Source organism: Eubalaena glacialis, chromosome 9 (assembly GCF_028564815.1).
Source record: "Eubalaena glacialis isolate mEubGla1 chromosome 9, mEubGla1.1.hap2.+ XY, whole genome shotgun sequence".
Classification (NCBI taxonomy): domain Eukaryota; kingdom Metazoa; phylum Chordata; class Mammalia; order Artiodactyla; family Balaenidae; genus Eubalaena; species Eubalaena glacialis.
Genome location: NC_083724.1, coordinates 48,986,183 through 49,008,613, shown reverse-complemented (window position 1 = coordinate 49,008,613; position 22,431 = coordinate 48,986,183). Strand labels below are relative to the sequence as shown.

Genomic DNA, 22,431 nt, shown 5'->3' with positions numbered 1-22,431 from the left:
GTGTCTTATAACAACAAAGATTTGTATCTTATTCATGTCTGTGACAAATAGCTGAGGGTTTTCTTTATGTCATTCTCCCTCAAGGACCAAGGTTCATGCTTCCATAAGACCTAAGGCAGGAAAAGACTCAATGGCAAATCAGATAGTGTCTCTTAAAGTTTCTGCGCAGATGTGGCATACATTAGCATTGGTCAAAGTAAGTTATGTGGCCATGCCTAGATTCAAAGGCAGATGGGGAAGTATAATCCTAATATAGGCTTAGAAGTGGGAAGAACTGAAAATATTTGGTGAATAGCTCAAATAACTACCATAATCATTCTACCGTTTAAATATTTTTAATGGATTTATCTCACCGACCAGCTCAAGTTTACACTCTTTAGCGTGGCATTCCAGGCTCTGTAGAGGGATCCCAATCTCAATTTTCAGCCTCATTTCCCCCTCCTTCACTGCCACATATATATGCTCCAGCTACACTAAATTTGACTACTCACAATTCCTTGCCATGCCATGCTCTCTCTAGCCTCCAGGCATTTGTTCACACTGTTCCCTTTACCTGGAACAACCTTTGCCTTAATTCATTCTCCAAGTTTTTTCTTAAAGGTGTCTTCCTCTTTGAAGCTGTCTCCTTAGGTAGAATTAATCCCTCCATCTGCGAACACATTTCATTTTTACTTATCTCATTCCTTCACTGATTTATTTACTCAAGAAGCAAATCATGTGCCAGGCACTGTGCTGCAATAAGAGAAAAGTGCATAGCTCCAGTCCTGGAACAGTTATCATGTAGTGGGGGAGAAAGAAAAGTAACAGGCAATTATAACTCAAATTTGTACGTGCCACTCTAGGAGAAGTATGAGGTGCTATGGGAACCCCTGGCACAGTGGCAGTTTCCCAGAGGATAGGATGGTTAAAATGAGATCAGAGGTATTATAGTTAGCCAAGAAAAGGAGTGGGGAGGAGAAAGATCTGGGTAGAGAGAAAAGCCTGTATGAAGCTCAAGAAGAGAGAACACGTGGTGAGTTTGGAGAACTGAAAATATGTACTTAAAAAATACAGGGGAAATATGTGGCATACACTGTAAAGCAAATTGAAGACTGAACCACAGTTCCTGAATTGGAGAACAAGTGAGTGCCTATTTCCTACTTTTGTGATTCAACATGGGGATTGGTTCCTTAATTTAGCTTCCTTGACCTATCAATTTTTCTAAGAGAGATATTTCTCTTTGTCCCTTAATGCTACCTCCTATCATTATGTTTCCTTCTTTTTTCACTATGCATTTTCTTGCTTAGTATTTTAGTAGTATTCTATTAATATTATTCAATATTAATATTGTTACATCAACTTTTTTGTATATAATTTAGTATATAATTTTCTCTTTTCACTTTTAATCATTCCATATCATTTTGTGTAAGGCATGCCTATAAACAGCTTATATTTTATTTTTTTAACCAGATTTTTTAATCCAGTATTAGAAAAGTGAGTTTAATCTGAGGCTATTTACTGTAATTATTGATATATTTGGATTTCTACCATCTTACTCTATATGTATATTTTTTTTAATTTGGCTGCACCGGGCCTTAGTTGCGGCACGTGGGATCTTTGTTGCTGCATGTGGTATCTTTAGTTGAGGCATGCGAACTCTTAGTTGCGGCATGTGTGATCTAGTTCCCTGACCAGGGATCGAACCCAGGCCCCCTGCATTGGGAGCATGGAGTCTTAGCCACTGGACCACCAGAGAAGTCCCTATATCTTATTTTTTGCTATTTATTTGTACTGTTTTTCTCTTTTTTGCTATCTTTCATTAAACAGATTTCTCAAACTTCTTTCTTTTTGCTTTCCAGTTTGGAAGTTATGCATTTTGTGCTTGTTTTTTTTAGCAAGCATTTATAATATGATGACAAAGCCAATCAGTATCTCTTTTCTCTACTGAAAAAGACAAGGACCTTAGCACGTAATAACTTCCTCTGCCTCATAACTTCCAAGTTATTATGTGGTATTTTATTTCTAGTCTGTTTTCAAACACAAACACAAATATGATTATGCTTGTTACTTTATGGAAAGTATTTTTTAGAATTATATTCTATGTTTTACTGCTTCCTTTGTTTATCATCACTTCTTTTACCCCATAGCTTCACTCTGCAATAATTTTTCTTTTTCCTGAAGTATATAGTCCACGTGGCTATTTAGAGTACCACCCTCAGACTTGGGTATATGGCCCTGATGTCTGACCTAGCACTTTAAAGGGTCCCTCTGGCCCTCCATCCAGTGTGCCCATCTTTAAGAACTGAGGAATCCAGGAGCCGAAGAAGATATACCCATCTGGGCATGTACGTCTTGTTTTCTTCTGGACCATTTTCCAAAGATTCAGGATGCTGGAATTTCCTGCCTGGGTGGCAAATGTTAGGGGCAGACTTTTGGTCTAAGTTTCTGGTCCCCATGGAACTTTAGCTCCTGCTCTTTGTTACTAGTTCCTTTCCAGTTTCCAATATGTTTAAGTTTTCCAGTATTCATTTTGAGCTCAGCTGTGTGTGTGGGGGGGGGTGTATGAAAAATATGTTACTTAATAAATCTATATATTTTGAGTAGAAGGATTGTTGAGGGCGAGGGGACACTGGACTTTGCAAGTGCTAAGTGCACTTCCTCAACCTTAATTTTAACATGTAAATTAAGTGTAAAATTTAAGTGAAGTAAAATTAATTGAATCACATTGATTAATTTTAAAATTAAATTAAATTGCTATACATTAAGTGATCCTCTTACTGTGGCCCAAATCATACCTTGGACTAGGTATGATTAACTGTATGACCTAGGGCAAATTACTTTATCATTCTCAGCTTCAGTTTCTCTTTTTAAAAAGGAGATTGGTATGAGCTGCACATCATGACTTCCTTCCAAAGAGTACAGCATGGAAAGAGGGGACAAAGGGATAACTTTACAGCTGAGAAACCTGACAAACACTATTTCTACCAGGTGATCAAGGTTACCATCAAAGGTGGTAAGTAATGTTAATAATAGGCACTCTTGATACAACGTGATGAGAATGGTACTTTACCTCTATTGTCTTCTTCTCCAAAACCGAATCTAATCATGAGAAAAATATCAGACTCCAATGAGGGACATTCTACAAAATACCTGACCAGCAACTCAAAACTGTCAAAGTCATAAAAAAAAAAAAGTCTGAGAAACTGCTACAACCTGGAGGAGCCTAAGGAGACATGACTGATAAATTTAATGTAGTATCCTAGATGGGATTCTAGAACAGATAAAGGAATTAGTTAAAAACTAAGATAATCTGAATAAAATATGAACTTTATTTAACATATTAGTTCATTAATTATAGCAGATATACCATACTCATAATGTAAGATGTTAATAATAGGGGAAACTAGATGTGGGGTATATGGGAACTCTCTTCACAAATTTTCTATAAATCTAAAACTATTCTAAAATTAAAAGTTCATTTTAAAAGATTTTTAAAAACCAATAAAAAAGGAAAAGATTGGATGAAATAATCAAGTATGAATGATAAAGCAATTTTAGCCTGAATATTCTGATATCAAAATATAAAATAATAAATCTCCAAGGTTAGCAAGAAGAGAAAGAAAACCTCTTGTTAGAGATAGGAAATTGGATCATGCAACTTCAACAATATGTTTGTATCCATAAATATTATGTTATTGTTTCATATGTATCAATTTGTACCTTGTCTACCCAGCATTAGATGTACCTATACTGATACACTAAGACACAATTCATTCATTTTGACTGGAGTATGGTAGTCCCGTGTATGAGTATACTATAATGTATTCATGCAGTCCCTCAATGATGAGCGTTCACGTTCTTCCCAATTTTTCACCTATATAAGCACAGCAATAAATATCTCTGCACGCCTCCTTGCACATATGAACAAGAGATTCATAGGCATATATATAATTAGTATAGCATACACACAAAGCTATTAGATACTGCCAATTTGCTCTCCAGAGTGTTTGTACCTGTTTACATCCAGCCAACGTGTCCAAAAGCTTCATTTGTCTGCATATTCATGAACCCTTTGAATAGTATTTCACTTTTTAATTGAATTCCCCTTAAATAATAATACAGTTAGACATCTTTTCATACATGTATTTGCCTCAGATTTCCTGTTCTATGAGTTGGATATGATTAAAAACTGCCCATTTTCCCCTTGGTTTGCTTTTATTTTTCTTAAATGATTTAGAGACGTTCTTAGGTTTGTGATACTAATTCTTTGCTGGTTATACTTGTTAGAAATATTCTATCCAAGTTTGTGGTGTGTCTCTTGACTGCTTATGGTATTTTTTGTCACACAAAATTAGTAAACTGTAATCTAGTAGAATTCTTTTGTATTTTTTAATGATTTGTGTTTTTCATGTATTTAAGGTCATTCCAACGTCAAAATTATATTCTTCTATATTTTATCTAAAAGTTTTATTTATTTATTTTTTGGCCACGCCGCACGACTTGCGGTATCGAACCCGGGCCCATGACAGTGAAAGCGCTGAGTCTCAACCACTGGACCGCCAGGGAATTCCCACTCTCTAAAAGTTTTAACAGTACTATTTTCCACATTTAAATATTCAATCTACATGGACTCTATTTTTCTTCATGGTATAAGGTAGGGATCTAACTGCATTTTTTTCTATGTGGAAAATCAACTTTTCTCATATTATTTATTGAATAGTTTATTCTTTACTCATTGATTGTAATGCCATCTTTGTTACAAATCTATTTCTGGGTTCTGTGATACATTCCACTGGTTATGTCGCTTATTTAAATGCAGACTTCTGGGTTTTAAGCAAAGATTCTAATTCAACCCATCCAGAATGGAACCCATGAATCCACAGTTTTAACAGTAAACCCCATGGTTCTGATGGAAACAGCCCACAAAATGCATTTTAAGAAGGATAATCCTGTACTTTGGGAAACAATAGAGAATGGCAGAATCCAGGACAGGGATTCCTTCCTCTTTATTTATTTATTTTTAATTAATTAATTTATTTATATTTTATTTTTGGTTGTGTTGGGTCTTCGTTGCTGCCCGCGGGCTTTCTCTAGTTGCGGCGAGCGGGGGCTACTCTTCGTTGGGGTGCGCGGGCTACTCAGCATGGTTGCTTCTCTTGTTGCGGACCACGGGCTCTAGGCCACGCGGGCTTCAGTATTGCAGCACACAGGCTCAGTAGTCGTGGCTCACGGGCTCCAGAACGCAGGCTCAGTAGTTGTGGCGCACGGGCTTAGTTGCTCCGCGGCATGTGGTATCTTCCCAGACCAGGGCTCGAACCTGTGTCCCCGACATTGGCAGGCGGATTCTTAACCACTACGCCACCAGGGAAGTCCTGATTCCTTCCTCTTTAAAACCTGTTCATTTTCTATGTGGTATCTGAAACCTTTTCATAATTCAACAGCCCATTTCAAAGCAATTTGACTCACAGAAGTCTAATCAGAGGGAAAGGTTAAACCCTCTTTCCCTAGCTCTAAACTTAATACCAAGCAGGTGAGTGTATCTAAATAGCTAACTTACCCATGGTAATTAACAGTAGACTTACCTTAACCCTTGAACCACTGACAAAGGCTCTGTCCTTGACCAAGCTTGAATCAGGCTCCTTTGGGTCCTTTTTCTGACGAGGCCCCTGACCTTGGGCTCTGTCCTTGGCCTTTTTAATTCAGTTTTCACAAAACTCCAGTTTAGTGAAAACTCCCCATCCTTGATATCTAATCAAATTTCTCATCCCTCCTCCCTATTCTCAGGTATCCTATTACCCTGGCCCACCTGCTGCAAAACTCCCGTCAAGCCAGCATCCCCCTACCCCTGCTGTTTTCTTAGTCACTTTACATCCACCAATCCCCACCCTGCTCCTTGGGTATAACTCGTCACTTCTCCTTGGTGTATTTGGAGTTGCACTCCATCTCACTCCCCTACTACAGAACTCCATCATAACAGCCCCCTTGAATAAAGTCTGCCTTACCATCTTTAACAAGTGTCCTGAATATTTCTTCTTTAACACCATACTCACAAGTGTAATATTCTCTTTGTAGCTAGCCCTCACCAAAATAATGATATTGGTACAATGAATAAACTTTCAGACATGAGAGCAACACACACACACACACACACACACACACACACTAACAAGGAGGGCAGGATTTGTTTAAAATAGTATTATCTCACTAAGCAAACTCAGAAATTCAATGACTAGATAGATTCTACTGGCTCTGACTTGCTAACTTAAGTATGGAAATAGTTAATGTAAAAAGTTAAAGAAAGCCGGGGTGGAATCATTCTTCTCCCTCCTCATCCTTTACTTCCAAAGTTACTAATCTTTAAGTCTTTCATTGTTTACCCTTATGCTTCATATTCATCATTTACCTTCTGTAAACAGATAAAATAAAGGACCAAATAAAATTTAAAGGAACTCTCGGGTTATTTCAATCAAATAGGTAGCAACCATATAGGTATTAAGTTGATAAATTAGAAGTTGACTGTCCAAAATACCCAACAATTATACTTGTCAATAGATTTTAAATATAATATTTTAGATATCACATTAAAAATTTATAACTGAAATCAACAAATTAACTCATTGCAAGGAATTGGAAATAAGACACAGAAAGTATAGATCATCATTATAATAAAATCATACTCCCACCAGCAAAAAAAAATAATTTGGGGTTTGTAATTGACCTTTTTCCTCTGGATAAAACTGCACAGGAAGCCCCCAATCCTCATGATTCCTAATCTTGTTTATATATCATCTATCCACTTGGATTCTTTCTTAACCTTGCTGGCATATGTTTTCAATATAAAGCTGCAACAAAGGAAAGCTATAATTACCAAATCTCTTCCTTTCAGCTATTGCAATAAGGTGATTTACAGAAATGCAGGACACCATCAACAAAAGGGATTTTCCAGTGCTCACAGAGCACAGCTTCCAGGAAGATGCTGGAACAAATACACTTTTTTGCAGCCAAGACCCTGGGCCTGGAATCCAAATGGATTATATGTTTCAGAGCCAGGTAGAGTTACTCATCTAGTCTCCATGTTCTGAGAACATTGCTTAAGCAGGAGGAAAATCACAGTATTATCCATAACCTTCCTGAAGATGGTCAAAAGGGACTCTATTCAAATACAAGTATTCATATCCTGTAGATGGTAGTGACTCCATTACCCAGGGAATGATTATCCAGTTTGTTAATTTTCCAGATTCGTAACTTCCTCCAGGCTTCAATGGAATCAGCCTCATATGTAGGTGAAGTATGTAGGAGGGCAAAATTGCCTTAAAAACTAACCAGATCAGATAAACAAAACTTCCAGCACCATATTACTTTTAGCATTATGGGCACTGTGGGCATATATTAAATGGCCTTGCTGCCTGAGAGGGAATATGTTTCAGACACGAGGACCAATCTGACTTTGAATTAGTTTACAAAGGGCTAGCTAAGGATGCCGAGGATTGGACGTGGAACACGTGAGCAATGACAGGGAATGAAAGGTACAAAGAGGGCTGGGAACATGGTGTTGCCCAGTGTGACAAGGCTGCAGCAGTGGACCCTGGGCAGTGACGAGGAGGTGGGGGTGTGACTAGAAAGAAACGGGGTGCAGAAACATAAGAAGATTTGTTGCCAAAGGCACTCATTTTCCAAGTCCTCTAACTCAGCTTCAGCTCATCATATAAACCTTCACTCTGAACCATTGCATTGCATGTTAGCATTTTTCCTACTTGGTAAGAAGGAAGAACGAAATGTGGGTAAAGTACTGAGAGAAAACCAGAAATGAGTTGTTTGCATTCCATGTTAGTTTACGCCAAAAAGGATTGGAAGAGGCAAACCATGAACTGCAGTTTTCCCTCACGAGAATGGAGAGCAGGAAACTGCACACACCAGCTGCAGAACAGGGTGCAGCACATGTTTTCACTTCATAGTTGTCTTTCCACATTTCATAGCTTGAGTCCGTACACAGCTGTTTGCTGAGTTACGGTGCTAGTGCAAGGAAGGGCCTAAATGCAAACCTCATTCTGGATGCTCAAACCAATTCACTAAACAAGCACTGCCTGGCCTGAGGGCCTCTCTTCTGGATACAAACAACTTAGTATGGGAAGTGTGTTAAAACTAGGGCAGGAGCTTCCATAGGGCATTCTCAGTGGTTCCCAAATCTTGCACTATCTCTGAAGTTTGTTTAAAAGATACAGATTCCCTACAGCAGAAACTAACACAACATTGTAAATTAACTATACTCCAATAGAAATTAATTTAAAAAATACAGATTCCCTAATCCTTAGCCCTCGAAAAAGACTAAATTAGAATACATGGTGTAAGCAGATAAGGTAGGGGGTCCTGGGAGAAAGAGAACCAGGCATGGCTTTCTTGATATAAGAGAAGCCATTTTGGGCCTGTCATTTTGTGATCTGAGCCTGTCCACAAAGCTTGCCCTTGAACAGGTCTCAAAAATAATGAACTTAAGGGAACAAAAGAACTAACTGTTATCAGGCAAGAGAAGTAACAACAGCAAAGATAACAAGTCAGTTGTAAAAACTCCCAGATTTGTTTCAATGGTGAAGACTAGCCTGAAGCGCTTTCTTGAGTTGTTTTGCAGGAATTAAACCCCTCTCAGGCACTCAACCTAGGTCAACTGGAACCTACAGGACGATGATGTTGACCTTCTCTGACCTTTGTGACTTCAATCAATTAAAGCTGGGGACTCTGTCAGCCGCCCAAGCCTCTTCATGAATATACATGTACCCTTAGCTTAAAACTTCCCCAATTTTGCTGTTGGAGGAGACACTGCTTTGGGAAAGATCCCCAGTGTTCTCCTTACTTGACTCAAGTAATAAAGCTTCCTTCTCCCGATCTTTGGCTTGGTTGTGTCTTTTAGCTCAACACCCAGCAAGAGGCAAACCCAGTCTTCGAGTAACAAATTGCCTGGAAAACTGATTTTCTTTGTAAACAAAGCACCCAGGTTTGTTGGCTACTCTCATTTGACCCCTTTTGTAATTTTACAAAAGTATTAGTAGTCCCATTTTATATATGAGAAAACTGAGGATCAGGAGTAGGAAACTGGTCGAAGTAACACTGCTAGTAAAGAGCCTTAGGTGGCATCAGACAAAACACCCACCATACCTTCAGCAACGAACTGCATTAGACACTTCAATCTGTCTGGAATCTACTAACTACTCACTGAGCCATTTTCCTTAGAAGAAGACTGTTCACATGCACATTTTTGAAGGAAGCAACAAGTTCTGGCATGGTCTTTCCCCTGTGAGAACTCCCTCCTCCTCCCACCCATATTGGAGCTAATGATGTTCCTTGCCTCCTGAGTTTGTAGAGCCGACATTCTCCCACATCAGAAACCTATCTGGAAAAATAAAAAAGAAAGAAAAGAAACCTATCTGACCAAAGCCTTCCTCCCTCAGGAACTAGGTGTTCTGATCAGTGTAAGCTGGTGGGAGAAAGTGGAAAAAGATAAACCTCCCATGCCCTCCCAGAGTGTACCACCCTCCTTCCTGGCAAGGACCAACTTCATTATCCCCCTAAAATCCACCCAACCCCCTCCAACCCCCTCCAAGAAGCTCATGTATTAAAAGGCTTTTGTGTACAAAGCAAATTGCTTATATAAAATAATTCATTCTACCTTAAAAAAAAAAAAAGACCTGCAATTGCCAATCAGTACTTCGATAAATGTGAAATAACTAGGGTGAATGCAGTTCCACCCAAAAGCAAAGAAACTTATGTTGTTAGTCTGTGCAGCCTGATTGTGGCTTATTGTACATTTTCCTTTAAACTCCTTAAAATAATAAAAAGAACTCACAAGGATGGATGGGATTTCACTGTAGGAATAATTGTAGCCAAAGGAATAATTCAAACAGTGAGAATTTCAGACAGTGGAGAGACTTTATCACAGGCTCCAAACTTTTGCCCCAGAAACAGCCAGGTACTGTGTTGTGCACCAGATCCGCCCTGCATTAGTGACCAAAAGTTGTGGGGAAGACAGTGTAGATGGAGCTGTTCAAGTTAAAAAAAATAACCTTCACATTTGTTCAGATGTATTGTGTTAAAGAGGGAGAGAGATAACAGGGGCTTACTACCTGCTATGGGGTTCTCAAATGTTACTGCTCATAAGAAACACCTGGGGAGCTTGTTATACAATTATATTCCCAGCTGCAATTCCCAGAGATGCCAATTCTCTGGTCTGAGTTGGGGCTTGGGATTCTGCATTTTCATCAAGTACCTCAGGTGATTCCGATGGAGGTTTTTCCCTTAACTTTTTATTTTAAAAATTCTCAAGCCTTAGGAAGGTTCCAAGAACAGTACAGTGAACACCAGTATACCCTTCACCAAGATCAAGGGTCAGCAAACTCTTTCAGTAAAGGAACACTGTTCAGGCATATGTCAGAGATACTTCAGGTCTGGTTCCAGACCACTGTCATAAAGCAAATATCACAGTGAAGCAAGTCACATAAACTTTTGGTTTCCCAGTACATGTTATGTTTACACTATACTGTAGTCTATTAAGTGTGCAATAGCATTGTCTAAAAAAACAATGTACATTCCTTAATTTAAAAACTTTATTGCTAAAAAAATGCTAATCAACATCTGAGCCTTCGGTGAGTAATCCTGTTGCAGTGGTAACATCAAAGATCATTGATCACAGATCATGATAACAAATATAATAATAATGAAAAAGTTAGAAATATTGCAAGTTATCAAAATGTGAGACACAAAGTGAGTAAATGCTACTAGAAGAATGGCACCGATAGACTTGCTCCACGCAGCACTGCCCCAAACCTTCCATTTGTAAAAAACACCATATCTGGGAAATGCAATAAAGTGAAGCACAATAAAACAAGGTACGCCTGTAAATATTTTCAGCTTTGTAGGCCATATAGTCTCTGTGGCAACTACTTAAACCTGCTATTGCCGTATGCAAGCCATAGTCAATATGTAAGCAAATGAGCATGACTGTCCTCCAACAAGACTTTATTAATGGACACTGAAATTTAAATTTTACATAATTTTCTCATCATAACGTATTACTCTTCTTTTGACTTTTTCCAATGTGTTGTATTTGAAGATGTGAAACCACTCTTAGCTCAAAATTAGTACAAAACCAGTCTGGGGGACAGGTTTGTCCTACAGGTCAGTTTGCCAATTCCTGACTTATCAACTTTGATTGTAAAGTCTAAGCTTTTCTGAGGATGAATTTTAAATGTTATTGCTTTTCATATCCAGACTAATCACAATGTCCACCTTAGAAAATTTTTTTAAATGTATCTATGAAGTTGCCTTCTGACCCACTACTTGTTGGATTTTCAGATATAACATTTTCACATCTTGCTATGGCTGATATTTTTGGATGCCCTGTGGGGCACAGTTCCTCATTTAGAAATCATCATAGTTCAATCAGTCATTCTCTAATTTTATCACATAAAAATAAAGTGGTGTGTGCCCTTCCCTACAACACCAGTGCCTAATTAGCATCCTTTTTGCAGCTTCTCTCTCATACTGAAGATAAATATGAGTAAAAGACCCTCAGTCTTCCAAATGACGCCAAGAGTCCAGCAAGATGTGAACAGCATTTAGTTATTTGTTATTTTCTTGATTTTTTTTCCTCCCTGAATTTTTGTTGAAAATGAGCTCCAATCCAGTGTGTGCTCATATTTCTAAAAGCCTGGGTTATTACCAAGTTAAGACTAACTATAGTGATACAAATCTGTTACCCAATTACTCCCATTCATGGTCTTCACTTCTAGGGGAATTTCTCAAGTTATTAAACATGATTTCATAAGTATCTGAAAGCCAAACAAGAATTCTGGAGGGTAAACTCCAACTCTGCATCATGAAATCAACAAACATTGTCACAATGGAATCTAAGTACTTACCTATTAGGACCAAATGAAACAAACAAACAAAAAAACACAAATTAGGCACATTCCTGCTTATTGAAATGCCTTTCAACTGGACTTATCCAAACATTACTTCATCCCTTAAGGAATGAAAACTTAGTTACCTGAAGTATTCAAGCCTCTATCCATCACTTCATTGCCCACCCCTCCTCCCAAACCAAATACTCCATTTAATAGCATGAGGATATGTTCTCTTCTGATGGAGCCAGAGAACAGAGAAGTCATAAATACCTCCTCCCCACACCCAGGTCTAAACATCAGTTTAGCGGCTGCTTTGGAGTCATAGTCTACAAGACTATGAGCCTGCCTTTCATCTTCTCACAAGCACTCTCTTCCAGCCTCTGAAGATAATATACGGCACACTGATTCAGGTGGAGAGGCAGAAATCTCACAGGAAAGACTTAAAACCCAGGTCTGTCGACATATGAGAAGGTCCTGCGTTTCTCATCAGCTGGCTGATTTGTGCACGGCCACATTTCTGGAGCTCAACCAATTGCCTCCCCTGATGGAAAATGCTTACGAACTTATAAATCATCTTTGAACACATTTTCTCTGTAGAAATAAAACAGATTGCTAGCTCCCAACTGCTGAAATGTGTATATCAGCTTCGATAACCAATTTAACAATTTGAGACAATTAAGGAGTAAAAACTCTATTTGAAAGTTCGATTGAAAGGAGACCATAGCGAAATGCTTTGTTTAGGGCTGGGAATTCTGTAAGTAGTATAGGAACTGCAAATAAAAATAACAGATAATCTTAATTTTGTTTTCCTCACAAAAAAATTATAGACTGAAGTTAAACAGTGGGCCTATTATATTAGTGCAGTGGTTCTTAAACCTGGCTACATGTTATTAGCATCACCCAGAGAGCTTTAAAGAAAATTCCAATGCCCAGGCTGCACCCCACACCAATTAAATCTGAATGTAGGAGCTGGGGGGTGGGGCCCAGGACTTCACAGTTTTTAAAGCTCCCCAGGTGACTCCAATGTGCAGCCAACATTGAGAACCTCTGCATTGGCCTTATGAAGATTACTTAGTTTTACAAAATCTACTTAGTGGAGGACAATTTCCCTTTCTTATGTCTGCCCATAGGTTCTTTACAGCTGGGATAGGGAATAAAAAATGACAGATTGACTGATTGACTGCTTGCTAGATAAATAGAGTCACACACACATATAAAAAAATATACATGCACACATATTTTTATTTATTTAACTTAGGCCCTGATCATTAGCATATAAATCAGAAAAACTGAGTGCCTTAGAACGTACATATCCTCTCCAAATCTTTAAAGAGCCAAACTCTAAAAATCACATGTAAAAGATATTGGTCATAAAACACACACACGCACACACACACAAACAAACTTTAATCACCTTGAGGAACGATGATCCAATAATATATTTAATAGGTAAGATTTCATTCATCGATATACAAAAAAAAAAAAACACCCCAAAACCTAAACTTTGATTAAGACATGTGCCCTTAGCAAGAGCACTTACAGTTAGAAAGGTTTATTGGTAGCACTTTGAGGTAGCATATTTTATAAAGTAATAGAAGTCACAGAGCTGCTCTGCAGTTTCTCTTGGACATAAAAGGACAGGCCATCAGCCGTTGCTCTTGGTAGAGAAAAGTGAATTTGTCTGTACTCACTGCCAAAGTCAACCTGAACATATTCCCTCCCGTCTTGCCATGGCCATCCCTCCACTACACTTCATGCATTGTGGGTTTAGGAAAAGGTAAAGGCATTACAATGCTTCTTTCCTCTTGGTGTGATGACATCCCAGGCTGTGGCACCAATCTTTTGCTACATGCAGTGCTCACTGGCAGGAGATGCATGCACCTAGGGGGAAGAAAAATATGGCATCACAGTGCCTTTTTTTAAATTGGCTCTAACAATTTAATTAAGAGTAACGGATTCCTCTAAGGCTAAAAAGAGGTTTCTGAATATTCCTTCCATGATTCTGGCCCTTAAAAGGCTCTCCCTTTTTTCTCCCCCTGAGTACAATATTTTGGGGGTATCATTAAGCTTTCTGCAATTGTCCTGCCAGGTTGGTGGGCAGTAAAGCTTAAAAAAAAATCCACACACAAAAACAACAAAAAACTGGGTGCAGGAGAAACTCCAAGAACAGACTTCCTTTGTGCAAGTTGAAACGACCCAAGTTTATAGTTCAGGAAAATGGCCTGCTTCTTTTTTAAAAAAATGTAAATATTTAGCTCAGCTCTGCATTTTAAATACAAATATACAGTCAAAACAGGCTAAGGATTAAAGCTGCAAAAATGGTCCCACCAACATCAGACAATGGTGCAGGTCAAATTTTTGCCCAATGGTCACAGATTAAAGGGATGTCTAACCCCTAAAAGCCCTTTGTCCCAATATATTCCATACTTCTTGTTTGAAAGTTGAACCCTTAGAAGGAATCAATATACAAATGAATAAAAATAGCACACGTCCAGGCAAAAAAGGGCATGAGCTGGGCCTGAGTTGCCACTTAAAACTCTACCATTCAGTATCATACCAAATCCTCAAAGGCTGCCTGGAACCAGGGCCCAAGGCATTCCTGAACATGCCAGCCACGCAGGTCAACTGCTGATCCAAAGTCAACAACACAACTGAGCATTAGACTTCAAGTATCCAAGGTGCTACAAGAGCTGGTCCTCTCAAGGACTCAGGCTGACTCTCAGAAGCCCCCTCCCTCCCCCAAGATGTCCCATTGTACAAAAGGTGAAGCACTGCTTATGGTCACTACAAAACACAGGAGTGGGAGGTGAGGAATAAGAGAACTGATCTCTGAAATATACCAGCCTAACAAATACAAATAAATTCTTTAACATTTTGTACAACTAGAAGGTGCGTGAGCCCGTATTCAAGCAATCACTTTAAATTCTTTCTTTTCTCCCCTTTCTGTATCAAACAGGAAAATAGTTCCGTTGGGTTAACAGTGTCATTTTAAAATGCCATAAATTAAATAAGTTAGTTCACATTTTTTTCCCCCAGCTAAGTTACAGTTAGTCTCTAATGTGCTTTTGAAGTTTGCTTCAACAGCTCCAAGTCTCTTCGGCGGACCGTGCCAGCTCTGGGACAACCATATCCATCCAGCTGCAAAGGTATGAATTGTTCAAGCAGCCCAAGGCCCTCTCTAGCAGGACTAGTAAACAGCTTAGTCCATGATGGTTTAAAGTTTCCACTGAATCCCAAAAATATGGTACTCCCTTAAAAAAAAGAAAAAGAAAAAGTTCAATTTGTACCTCTACTAGTTCCATGCAAGATAATGTGGGAGGTGAAGCGGAGGTGAGCAAAACAAAGATGGCTGTGAAACAAAAACAAAAAGAACTGTACTTCCTTACGTCAGAGAATGAACTCTTACCACCCACCTCTTGCCCCAAATAACAAGCCACGTCCCAACACACTTCCTCTAACACTGTCTCCTGATTTAGAAATTATCTTCATGATACCCACCCCAGCCAAACAAGCTCATGAAAACAGTCTGGTAGCTATACTCCACCATAAAAATGCATATGTTGCCGGCCTCCTAAGAACTTCACAGAAGAATACAAATACAAACCTTTGTTATAAAGATTGGCTGGTTTGGCTAATCCCAGAGATACTAACGAATCTGAAATATTCAACCGCTTTATCTCTCCTCTTGTGCTCAACAGGACAATTGACCTGTAAAAGTTAGAAAATCAGAGCAAATTTCAGTAATTCAGCATGTATTTATTGAGTACCGTTCTGAACTAAATACAGTATAGAAATACTAGATAAAAGCAGAACTCAAAAAACAAACACAAAAACACCCCACATGCCTTTTCATCCTTGCTGTTACAAGTGTCCCCTTCAATGCCCCACCTAGAACTTATGTTGCTATTACAAGGGGTCTGTAAATGTAGGGAAAGCAAAAGTCATTTAGGTCAGTTGACCTAGTGGATGGCTTCGGACACAGCTCTGTCATGGAACAAACTATTTTAACAGAGGAGGTTAGTTTTGTTAGTTTCAGATGCTCTATATACCTACTTACGTTCTATTATCTATTTACTAAGTAAATGGATAAATGCCAATTCTAAAAAAAAATGAAATAAAATCTGTTCTCCATGGTTTGGTTTAAATTGCTACTTTTATTGTGAGTATATCAACACACACATTCAGATCTTTTTGTGGATTCTCTCTTCTGATCTCTCTATCCTCTGCCACTACTACACCGGCTTAATTACTATGGCTTTATGGCTTATTTTAATACCTTTTGTGTCTGCCCAACACAAAAAAAGAAAGATTTCTCTCCTGTGTACCTTTGTTCAGAAACTAACAAAGAAAAATGAATCAGACTAGGGCTCCTAAAAGAGAGACTACACACTCATTCACTTAAAAATCAATTTACTCCTGGGGAATTCCCTGGCGGTCCAGTGGTTAGGACTCCACGCTTTCACTGCTGAAGGCGAGGGTTTGATCCCTGATCAGGGAAATAAGATCCCGCAAGCCACGTGGTGCAGCCAAATTAAAAAAAAAAAAAAAATCAATTTACTCCTTTCCAGTCACTTCCAAGTGACCCAGGTGACAACTTCCTATACCACAGTCATAGCACAATGCTGTCTGAGGGTTCATCAGTGGGACAGATGGCTGCAAAGGTAAAATTGTCTATAAAATTATCTATAAAATTGTTTTAAAATGATAATGAGCCTTCTGAGTGCGTTGGGTACCATGTAGACTAACTTAATACTAAAAAGTGGGATAGGAATGATCCAAAATTTTGAGCCTTTCTCCTTCCAAGAGCCTTCCCATCATTTGCAAACTCTTCTAACATCCAAGTCCTCACTTATCAATGACAAGCAACTTGGATCACACAGGCATCAACCTGAGACTAGGAAGGAATCACTATCTTTCAAGAATCCTAAATACCCTAAATGGGTAAAAGGGCAGGTAGACAAACCAAAGCTCAGAGTTAACCAGATGTCATCTTTAAGGTACCTTATCCCTCACACAGAGCAAGCTTCACCTACCTTGGAGGGATGCTTGTTTTTAAATACTCTTCCATGAGACTGACATCAGCAAAAGAGAAAACCTTTTTTTCCGTCAACCGGAAGGGAACACTGCAGGCATCCACAATCAGGAGGAGGACGCCCTCACTTCGGAAGGTAAAGTCAGTGCCGTTGATCTGAGAATACAAAAACATCTGCGGTCATCACCATTTCGGCATTTCCAGGATGACTCGTCTTTCCAGCCCCTTTCCCTCAGTCTTCTAAACCCATGAATCAAATAATAATTCCCAAACTCAAACTGCATATTCCACTACTCTTCCTCTGCCAACATTTGAAATTGAGCCTGTGTTCTCATAGACTTTTGCCTTGACTGGTCTTTTCTGACTGGCTAAGTTGCTACAAGCAAGGCATGGCAGCCCACACTCAGCTGAGCAGGGTGACTCTCTCTGCAGGCTCAGGGCCTTCATTCTTACACACGTACTCTCTCATTGGGGTCAGAGCTTTCCAACTCAGTGATCGGGTGGCAGCCTCTATACTGCATTGGTTCAGGAAAAATACATGTATCTATATGAAATAGATATCTAGTCAGATAGATAGATAAATAGAGAGCATGCTTTAACCCACATAAACCCCCCCATTATAGTTTAGATTTAGAACATCAGAGAAGCCAGATTGCTTCATCTCCTTTGTTCCATATATAGCTCTCCTTTAAAATCAAAATGGAAAAATGGTAACTTTACCAGGATTTAAGCCACAGGGTATTACTATATCTTGTTCACCATTACTATGAACTGAAATTTCCAGTTGTCCTCTTTAAATTAATGGTTGGAGACCTTTTCAAGAAAAAGGAATTCCAGATACATCCAAATCTCATTAATTCCTCAACCAAAAAGGAAGGGAAAAAAACTTACTAGACTGAAAAATGATTTAACACTAATTTAAGTCATAGGCACTGTTTCTCTTTAAAATGTATGAAATTATAAACTATGTTAAAAGTTAACAAAGGAGAGATGCTCTCTTCACTACACCTGTCCTTGCTTGGAGAAGTGATACTTAAATTTTATTTCTAATCACTAATGATCTCATAGGAATCCAAATGGCTTTTTGCCTGTATTTAAATAGCCCTAGTCTAGAGAATAATTCTAGAAGTGCTTGACATAAAGTGCCATTTTATATTTAGAAAGACTGAAAGTGACTCACTTATTTTTAAAAATCCGAATACTTAGAACTGAGACACATTTGATAAAAAATATACATAATGATCCTTAACACACCCAAACTGTCCCCTTGAAAAGTACCCGCCCAAAAACCTGTTACTTAAAGGAAACATAAAATTTTCCATAAAAACTAAAGCAAGGCCATGTCCAGCAAAGACTCTTCAGGTAATGCATGTGAAAAGTATTGGAGGTAAATGTGACAAAACACAGTCCTCTGTGATCTCTTTTAGGGTCCCAGGCACCCAGTGTGCAGCAATGGAGTCAAACAATGTCTACAGACCCAGAGGAATACCCTACCTGAGATTGTCTGGGCAAAACAATATCTTCTTTAATTATCTAGTGAGCTAGTAGAGCAGAGAGACTCAGCACCAACTTGCTTCCCTTTGCAACTGACACCCACCAGATTCCACGCAAGTAGGCTGGGATGGGTTCTTCATGCAGCTGACTGCATTGAGATGTTGAGCTAACAAACTTCATACCAATAAAATTACATCATGAACATACTACAAAATGAAGAAATGCTAATGTAGGGCAATAGGTATATATACTTGAGAAATCTTTGAGTTACATAGGGATCTTTCACTCTTTCTCGCTTTCTTTCTAATTGTGGTAAGAACACTAACATGAGATCCATCGTCAAACATTTTAAGTGAACAATATATTATTACTGACTACAGGGACAATGTTGTACAGCAGATTTTCAGAGTTTATGCATTTTACTCAACTGAAACTTTATGCCTGTTGATTAATAACTTCCCATTTCACCCCCCCCCCTTAAGTAGCAGTATTTTTAATTCAGGGTTGTTAAAAAGTTCTTAATTCAGAGTTAAGTTCTAGAGATGGATGGATAATGGTGATGGTTGCACAACAACATGAATGTATTTCATACCACTGAACTATATACTTAAAAATGGTTAGGATGGTGAATTTTATGTTATGTGTATTTTAACACAATACAAGAGACTGGGAAAGAAAAAAAAGAGTAAGATTTAATTTTGCTCACATATATGTGGATTTGTGAATGTGTTGTCCACCACTTAAAAAAAAACCGAGCTCCTAAGGAGACCACATGAGACTGAGCCCAGACCCTAGCTGGGTATTAGCTGGATGGCTAGATACCTCCTACCCAAAGAGCTGTTTATATAGATGCACTCAGGTCAACTCGATTTTGGACAGGCCACATGCCTAGAGCTGGTTACCTTGCGGGCTAGCTTGGCTCTTAGCCCAAATTCCAGTATTGATATGAGGCTAAGGCTTTTAACTCCCATTAACCTACTTAAAAAAGACAACTAACACTTTGCATCTTCACTTTCTTCATCTGAAAAAAATGGGAACCAGGCAACTTCAAAATAAAATGCCGAGGAAATTTTAAAACCTTCACTTCCCATATTTTAAACAAATAACTGGGGAGCTTCTTTTAAGTTTCAAAATCCAAGGTTAAAATTTCTGCATATTGATTATCTATGACAATTTTTTTAAACCAAAAACGCCTTGTCTCCAACAGAAAAGAAATCTGAATAATTACCTGAATAATTTTAACATTCACCTAAAAGTAATCAATAAACATAATTGACTGAGAAAAAAATTTTAATAAATTTATTTTATTTATTTAAAATGCAAATGTTTAGGAGGTATTTACACCTCTACTGTATTGCTCTCCACTAATAACCAAAATGTGATTATAAACAAGTGAATGTTGCCAGAGATAATTCATGTTACCAGGATAAAATGTAAAACCGAGAAGCTGAGGCAATGTACACACCAGATGGTACTCACAGAAATAACAGACAGGTCTCCACGCTGAGTCTCTGCTTGACTGGGTGACTGGAATTGCACAGGGAGGTAGCTTTTATGAGGATCACTTGTAAACACCACCTAGACAGGGAAGAAGTTCCATATCTATGTCAACTGCATCTTCCTCCAAAAAGATCCTTCAAAATAAACTCAACTATACCAAAGCCAGTGAGTGGGTTTTTGTTTTTATTTTTGTTTTCTCTGAACTTTCTGTACATATTTCATGACCTGGAATTCTATCTTTTGATACAGGCTTTATACGAGAAGTGTATGTTCCTAACTTTCTGGAGCAATCCCAGTTTCAAATCATTGTAATCTTGTTAATAAAATCAGTTCTACAAATGATTACATAAATATGCTTTATATCTAAATCTCTGTAAACATTTCATGCAAAAACAGTCACAAATCTTTTCAAAGGTCCTTTTCAGACCAGTTATCCTGAATTGGGACTCAGTCACTCCAGGACTGAGGAAAGAAGTGTAGATGACAAGGACTACCCTGTTTAAAAACTTTCAGGGGACTGTACATCACCAGGTCTAAATTCCTCCACCAGACCTACAAAATGTTCCACAAATAGAGCCACGTCTTATACACGCAGGACACTATTTCCCACTATTCTATCACATTCAACATGCAGGGCAGTTCCCTCACTTTCCCACAAGCGCTTTACCTCCTCTGCTGCTACCCTGCCTTTTCAGATGCTGTTCCGCTCCCAAGAACACCCTTCCCTTTTTCCTTCTACTCCAAATCACTTCCAGTCTCCAAATCCCACCACCCACCTCCTCCCTAAAGGCTGTCTTTTCATTCAAAAGCACTCTTAACTCTTCACACAATTTAGCACTTAAAAGTATATGTCCTGGGGAATTCCCTGGTGGTCCAGTGGTTAGGTCCAGCGTTTTCACTACCATGGCCCAGGTTCAATCCCTGGTCAGGGAACTAAGATCCCGCAGGTCACGCAGCGTGGCCAAAAAAAAAAAAAAAAAAAGTGTATGTCCTTATAAATCAATGCCAACAAGAGCAAATAATCATGGCAAGAGCAGATAATCATGATATTAAGCATCCAGAAGCTAGACATTGCTTTGAAGTCTCAGGTCTGAAGTCAAAAAATTCATGTGAACTTTCCTACTTATTCCTAATACACATGTGTCTTTGACATTCAAAACAAAAATTCCCCTCAAATTTCCAAGTAAAAGTGATGTCCCCAGATGCATCAAATAATTCTCAACTGCCAGGTCACTTAGTCGATACAGTTTTAAGAAATGAATTCTGATCAATGTTTTAAGCCCAAAGAATAAAGAATGCTAAACGTCAATGCATGGAACCATTTAACAAGATAGGCCCAGAATAGTTGTGAAGATGATTAAATTATTTTATAAATTGTAGTATTTCTTATAATAATTATAAATTATTTGAAGTATTTTCAGTAATGAAGGACTTTCTTAACAAATTCAACTTAAGAATTAGGCTGGAAAATTTACTTCCCCACAAAGACTATCTGAAAATTTCACTTTAACAGTCAAAACATTACATAGGATAGGCAAGGATTCATATAAACTTCTTCATGTACCTGGTTTATTTTTTTGTCTGTTCGTTGGTTGGTTGGTTTAGCTGAATTGGAGAATAGAGGTGGCTCAAGGGTATGAGCAACAAGACTATGACAGTGAGTTGTCATCAGAAACATACTTATCATATATCACGATAGGAAGCATAAATCCCCCTTCCTTTCCCTGTTCTTACTGCTTCCAATGGACAGAAACAAGAAAAATTAGAAATAAAGAACCTGTGCAATGGAAGAATTTTTGTTTTCTCAAATCACTTATAATGATAAGAAATAAAAATAAAGATTTAGAGGTTTTCTCCATATTAATAGTAAGCATTTCTGTGGCAATAAGGACTTTTTAAAAACTCCTCTAGGCCAGTGAAACTAAAATGTGAACATGTATCAGAATCACCTCCAGGGCTTGTTAAAGCACAGGCTGCTAAGCCCCACCCCTGAAGTTTCTGATACAGTAGAACTGGGTGGGACCCAAGATTTAGAATTTTTCATAAGTTCCCAGGTGATGCTGATGCTGCTGGCCTGGGGACCACAAGTTGAGAACCATTCTTCTTTTTTTTTTTTTTTTTTTTAATTTAATTAATTAATTTATTTATTTATGGCTGTGTTGGGTCTTCGTTTCTGTGCGAGGGCTTTCTCTAGTTGCGGCAAGCGGGGGCCACTCTTCATCGCGGTGCGCGGGCCTCTCACTATCGCGGCCTCTCTTGTTGCCAAGCACAGGCTCCAGACGCGCAGGCTCAGTAATTGTGGCTCACGGGCCCAGTTGCTCCGCGGCATGTGGGATCTTCCCAGACCAGGGCTCGAACCCATGTCCCCTGCATTGGCAGGCAGATTCTCAACCACTGCGCCACCAGGGAAGCCCATAGAACCATTCTTCTTGACCCATGTTTGTTTATATAAAGGTTAAAGATCAATTAGGGCAATATTAATTCTGTATTTCTTTTTCACCTGGAATTAGTCTAACTTCCTTCGGAAACCCC

At 38.6% G+C, this 22,431-nt stretch overlaps 1 protein-coding gene across 3 annotated transcripts in view; it reads right to left on the bottom strand.

Annotated features, from left to right (window-relative positions):
• Window positions 1-13,219: 13,219 nt before the first annotated feature.
• CEMIP2 (cell migration inducing hyaluronidase 2) overlaps window positions 13,220-22,431 on the bottom strand; it is a 77,556-nt gene continuing 68,344 nt past the window's right edge. For 2 of the 3 annotated variants that reach the window (XM_061200343.1, XM_061200344.1), the window contains exons 21-24: window positions 19,879-19,977; window positions 16,907-17,061; window positions 15,478-15,581; window positions 13,220-15,124 (exon numbers count right to left, since the gene is read on the bottom strand). In XM_061200343.1, the coding sequence (XP_061056326.1) occupies window positions 14,928-15,124; window positions 15,478-15,581; window positions 16,907-17,061; window positions 19,879-19,977 (555 nt within the window). In that variant the 3' untranslated portion in view covers window positions 13,220-14,927. The remainder of the gene's footprint in view (window positions 15,125-15,477; window positions 15,582-16,906; window positions 17,062-19,878; window positions 19,978-22,431) is intronic. The other variant, XM_061200345.1, reaches the window with a different exon arrangement.